Source organism: Setaria italica, chromosome IX, assembly GCF_000263155.2.
Source record: "Setaria italica strain Yugu1 chromosome IX, Setaria_italica_v2.0, whole genome shotgun sequence".
Taxonomy (NCBI): Eukaryota; Viridiplantae; Streptophyta; class Magnoliopsida; order Poales; family Poaceae; genus Setaria; species Setaria italica.
The window spans coordinates 36,597,519-36,603,576 of NC_028458.1; the positions used below are offsets into that span (position 1 = coordinate 36,597,519).

The window sequence follows — 6,058 nt, forward strand, 5'->3', positions numbered from 1 at the left end:
GGATGCTTTGAGCCAAGAAAAATCAGTGCATCAAAAAAAGAATGACAAAATGATGTAATTTTGTGTTTTCAAAGTTCTAAAAACGTTTAACTAAAATCATCTAATATTCATTGAGTTAGGAGGCTGAGAACATATCTAAGACCCCATTTGGATACCCCTGCTAAAGTTTAGCACCTATCACATCGGATGTTTGATGCTAATTAGGAGTATTAAACAGATGCTAATTATAAAATTAATTGCACATATGGAGTCTAATTCGCGAGACAAATCTATTAAGCCTAATTAGTCCATGATTTGACAATGTGGTGCTACAGTAACCATTTGCTAATTATGGATTAATTAGGCTTAATAGATTCATCTCGCGAATTAGCACAGGGGTTCTGCAATTAGTTTTATAATTAACTCATGTTTAGTCCCCTAATAGCATCCGAACATCTGATATGACACTGCTAAAGTTTAACACCCAGTATCAAACACCTCCTAACCTAGCCCCTAACCTAGGCACGCTTCTAGTTTTCTGTTGTAAATTTAGTGGTGAGATGCTTCTTTTCATGTGTCTGCATGACTAAATTACTGCTAAAGGCGAAGAACAAACAGTGTGAGGGGGGCAGAAATTAGTGGCTTTCCAAAGCCATTACAGGGCAGCGAGGAAGGCGAGGCAAATTAATTAAAGGAGATAATGCACGGCTTGAGACCGAGTGCGACGCGTAAGTCTTTGGAGAGCAACAAGGTAGAGAAGACAGGAGACAGAAAAATGAAACACTTTCGCGAAAAAAAGGAGCAAAATGAAACACAGGAAGATGGGCCTATACTATACGTTGCAATTGCAAGACTATATGTATCTAGCTAGCCACGTCTCTATATATTTTTAGTAGCATAGATGCATGTAAAAACAGTCATAAGTGCGACGCATCAAGTACGGTTTAATAAAGGGTACGCAATTAAATATTTTAATATTCTCCTTAATCTATTGAAAAAGGCTAAACATGGCTATAATCTGTAATGATGGCAGTATAGTAAGGTCCTGTTTGGCATGGCTCCAACTCCGGATGGAGCTGCTCCACTTCAGAACTCCACGTGGAGTCAGCTCCGTTCCAAAACTCCAGAACTAAAATAGGGTGTTTGGCTAGATGGGTGCTCTCAGCTCCAAAAAAGATCGATTTCAGTGTGAATTGCCATTGTTGCCCCCAATTAAGACCCCACTTGTCATCCTCTCTATCCCATCTTCTTCTTCCCCTGGATAGTTTTTCCAGTCGGGGCAAGACGGGCGGCGAGTGGCGGGGTGGGCGGCGATGGGCGGCGTGGTGGGTGGCGGGGCTGGGCGGCGACGGGCGGCGGGGCAGCTTGGGTGGCGACGGGCGTGGTGACGAGCGACAGGCACAGCGACGGGCGGCAGGCGGTGACGGCACGGCGATGGGCATGGGGGCGGGCGACAGGCGGCAACGGGCGACGGGCGGGGCTGGGGCTGGGCGGCGGGACGGTGACGGGCGGGGCTGGGGCGGCGATAGGCGGCGGGTCTGGGCAGTGGGGACGACCGGCCACGGGGGCGGCGACGAGCGGGGCTTTGGCGGCGAGTGGGGCTCGGGAGAATAGAATGAAACGTTTTTTTGTGTAACCAGTGGCATTGGTGGGTAATTATCCACCAACTCCACGAGGAGGTTCAAAAGAGAGGTTTCTGGAGCAGCAAAAGAGGTGCTCCAAAACTCCACCTCCATTTGCACTACAGCTCCATGAAGTTAGGATGTTTGGCTGAATTTTTTGATGGAGTTGCTGGAGTTTAGGAGTGGAGCCGTGCCAAACAGGGCCTAAATAAAAAAAATTGTATGATAAATTTTAAACTCTAAACTTAGCTATATTTTAGGATAGAAGAGAATTAATCCAACTCGTAGGATTTCCTTTTCCTCTTCCCATTCATCAGCATCATGTGCTCTCGCATGGGCTATTAATTTTGAAAGTTATAAGTATTAAAAAAGAAAAAAAATTGGGCACATAGGATTTCTTTTTCCTCTTCCCATTCATTAGCGTTCTGTGCTCTCGCGTGGGCTATTAATTTTGAAAGCTATAAGTATTAAAAAGGAAAAAAGCACATAATTAACAATCGAAATTACTATCTCTCTAGATATTTTAGTTAGCAATTACTCTATACACTTTTCCTCCGTATTTATTTTTTTCATTTTACATCGCATTTCTATGTGTTTGTATTTAATATATGTTTGATTGAACCCTTAATTTAAACTATGTGCTTACATGAAATCCAAAATTTTCATCGCATACCTGTATACATGGCTACACACGTCGTACATGCATACTTAGTGTTTTCTATATTATTAATGTCTGCGCTGTGGCGCCTTTTCTCCCCCGCCCGCTGCCGATCGATGATTTGCCCAAGAAACTTTATCGCAGCTTAACTTAGTAAACAACCAAATACTTCCAATTTACAACACATCAACCACTAAAACGACAGAAGGCACTCATGATCATGATATCTTTAAGCGTTCTGGTACAACGTACAAACAGTGGCGGGCGGCACGTGAGGTTTCCCCAACCAGCACGGCCAGCAACCGCGAAACATGTAGGTTCTGTACATGCTTGAAGAGAGACAAGAAACATGTTTTGTCTCCTGATTTTGGGGTGTACATCATAGCTCTAACATAGGATGAGTATTACACTGAAGAAAAAAGCAGGAGGAACCTACTACTGACCTCAACCAGTTGCCTTCGACAATGGAAAGTTCTCCGAGCAGGAGTTCTGCTACGTCGCAAAAGACACCACAAAGATGTATGTAAGGGGTGGCGGCAAACTTGGCCTGCTCCCAAAGCTTGATCGCAGCGGGCAGTCACTCAGGTGTCGCCATGGCCCGATGGCGGAGCAGTGGCTTCCCCTACTGGGAAGCCGAAGGTTTTGTCAGGCCATTGGTGAAGCGATGGCATCGCGAAGCAGCTCCATGCCAACCTTATGTTGGCTTCATTCTCACACTACTGACAGTGGTAGATCGTCGCCATTATTGGGGATGCGCTTTTGTGCAGCCTTCACGGCAGCCACCCTGGCTGCATTGGCTGCTTTATTAGCTGCTGCAACAGCCCTATTCACCTTATCATCTACTCTCGGGATGTCATAGGCCTTCTCTGCAGCTCTTCTCGCTTCCTGCTTAGTGCAACATGATCAGGAATTAGCAAATACAGTTATACCATACATCATGAGAGTCTGACAACTAAGGTGATTGTCAAGTACAGTACCTGCACTGCGTTGAGGACCTTGGAATGGTTCACAGCAATAGGAGATCCAGGGATAAAGTTCTGGGTGCTTAAAGTATCAAGAACTCCATTTTGCCAGTGCCCAGCTTGCGTCTCTCCATTCCTGAAACTATACATGCCTAATCCCTGTCTTCTGCCTTCATGCCATGCTCCCTCATATCTATGTCCATTGGCAAAACTGTAGACTCCAAATCCATGCATCCTATCAGCAAAGTACTCTCCAGCATAGGTGTCACCATTCCTAACAGAATTTCACAAAACATTAGTTCAAAGCTCCTGTTAGTTGTGATTTTACCTATATGCAACAGCATATAGGTACAGATAACAAATACAACTGGAGCAGACCAAACAAGCATGAAGGCATGATGATAACATACTGCAAATCCTACCATGCAAGGTTTCTTATTTTTACCTGCAATTAATTAATTAATGTTATAGAGCACAAACACAAATGATATCTTTAGTTTCTGCTGTCCCTATCAATTTGCCAAAGCAAAAGATGAATTCATAGTGAAAAGAACGAAGTATGAAGAACTGACAAAGAAAAAGTAAATGAAGATAAACAATAGCAAAGGCTAGTCCTAAGCAAGTTGGGACAGGGTCATGAGTTTAAAAGCAGAAGCTGGTTGCATTGATAAGATGTACCAACAGTCCAACACAATATAACTAACACACATCATGTATGATTTACTCTATTTCTCTTCATAAGGCGTGCACACATTTCGAGATTCAAACTTCACAATCGTTGAACGACATTTAGCCTAAGATATTTGAAAGCACTTTCATGTGATGTTCATCTAATTCTCTTGAAATATGTAACATAAGAGATACTAATGGTCAAAGTATATCGCTGGAGACCATGCTGAATCAAACCGTTGATTCAGACAATCCACAGATGAACAATCTTATCGCTGGAGAGTGATATACTACATTGCAATAGATGCCGAACTGAAAATACAATTATTTTACCAGCCTTCTAAATGAAGACGCAAGGTATATTACTCCCTCTGTCTCAAAATAGATATAAAATTGTCATCTTTAGATGTAGACAATCCACAGATGCCAACAAAATATGACCAAATGCAAACATGACATGATGCAATCATCAATGGCTAATATAGCCCATACCCAATCAGACAACATGATAATAGAATATCGAGTTAATATAAATTTCAAACACATGTCTGCATTTCTATATTGAGAGAGCAATATGGACAAGAGGCTGTAAAAAATGGGCACAATGATGCTGCCAAGCCTTAACTCCATGGGTTCAGAAACTTTGTTGAACTAACTCTGATAAAAGAGAATGGATGATTATAATAAACCACATGGCACACTTAAAGTTCAGAGGAACAGCAGAGGCGCAAAATAACCAAACGAGCTATCTAACCAAACGATGAGCTTTCATAAGAGGTACATGCCACCAGAGACCAGTAGACCACTTTCATAAGAGATGCCGAAAACAGGGAGCTGTCTCCTCCTTGAAGAAAGGGGAGATTTCTATTAGTTGATTCACTATCTCTTACAGAGAAACTAAGCACATAGTGCATGCATATAAAAGGTCCAGAGTTGCGTTCCAAACTATACTATTAATAATTGGCGGATTGATATCAGTACAAAGAGGTAATAGCAGACTATCAATATGTTTTCAGAATCACCACAAACAGCAAATGGCAAAACTCAAATTGGCTTCTCAGTAACCATTTGTCTCTTAACTCCTTGGAAACAACCATCTAATCAGAGTCTTTTGCTTTAGTCAAAGTAAGTATTCTATTCAACAGAAAGCAACGAAACAACAAACTATCACAACTAATGTATCAACTAATTGGGTGGAAAACCATCCACGGATGAGTTGATAGTGAACTAGCGCATAACGCCTGCCCAATATCACAGCGTTAATAACAATCCATAGGCTATATCATGATATCAACAACACTAGGGTGGATACACACATTCCACTTCCCACAAGTGACAAAATGTGCAAATGCTAAATGACTAGGAAGTAAAGCATTGAAAATAGCTATGACAAATTACACAACTTACTTTAGTAATCATATGTTATCACCAACAAACTCATCAGCCTAATTCAAATAAGCAAAACATTTCATAAAAAAACTGTATATCTATGTAGCAAACTGATCATTTACTACTTACTAGCAAGTAGCACAGCAGTAAGTTGCACATTAACTCGATTTCACACAATCACAAAATTTTGAGAAGCATAGGAAATATACGTTCAATTCCACACCTGAAATGGTAGTGGCCAAGGCCATGCTTGACGCCCCTCTTGAACTCTCCGATGTATCGGCTGCCGTCCTCACAGGTGTGCACGCCATACCCATGGCTCTGGCCATTGGACCACTCCCCGGCATACACATCCCCAGTGTAGAACCTGTACACGCCGTAGCCATGCCTGAGCCCCTGCCGGTACTGGCCCCTGTATCGGCTTCCCCTAGCCCAGGTCTCGACACCAAAGCCGTCGTACTTGCCGTCGACCCAGTCCCCCTCGTACCTCCCGCTCATGTAGTAGTAGTAGACGCCGCTACCCGTGCAGCGGCCGCGGTGGAACTGGCCCTCGTAGACGTCGCCGTTGCTGTACACCTGGACGAAATGGCCAGTGGTAGGGGTGGTCGCGGATGCGGAGGGCGAGGAGCCGATGGACCAGAGGATCGGGGATCGGCGCGCGCGGCGGAGAGGCAGCGGCAGCGGCAGCGCGAATGGGAGGCGGGGCAGGGAGAGGCAGAGGAGGAGGAGGAGCGCGCAGGAGAAGGCCGCCGCGGAGAGGAAGTCGGCGAGTAGGAGCG

At 44.0% G+C, this 6,058-nt stretch overlaps 1 protein-coding gene across 1 annotated transcript; it reads right to left on the bottom strand.

The window, feature by feature from the left end:
* Nucleotides 1-2,453: 2,453 nt before the first annotated feature.
* Nucleotides 2,454-6,052, bottom strand: LOC105915166 (junctophilin-4). Its single transcript, XM_012849068.3, has 3 exons — nucleotides 5,503-6,052; nucleotides 3,237-3,495; nucleotides 2,454-3,144 (listed from the first exon to the last, which is right to left on the bottom strand). The coding sequence occupies exons 1-3, from the start codon at nucleotides 5,775-5,777 to the stop codon at nucleotides 2,971-2,973; spliced, it is 708 nt and encodes a 235-aa protein (XP_012704522.3). The 5' UTR covers nucleotides 5,778-6,052; the 3' UTR covers nucleotides 2,454-2,970.
* Nucleotides 6,053-6,058: the final 6 nt, after the last annotated feature.

Excerpts from the sequence above, each read along its gene's own strand:
- LOC105915166 (XM_012849068.3), bottom strand. The coding sequence starts at position 5,777 with ATGAGCGGGAGGTACGAGGGGGACTGGGTCGACGGCAAGTACGACGGC. Across the intron at positions 3,496-5,502 it reads CTTGGCCACTACCATTTCAG|GAATGGTGACACCTATGCTG; the intron begins GTGTGGAATTGA and ends AAATTCTGTTAG. Across the intron at positions 3,145-3,236 it reads AGGTCCTCAACGCAGTGCAG|GAAGCGAGAAGAGCTGCAGA; the intron begins GTACTGTACTTG and ends TGCACTAAGCAG.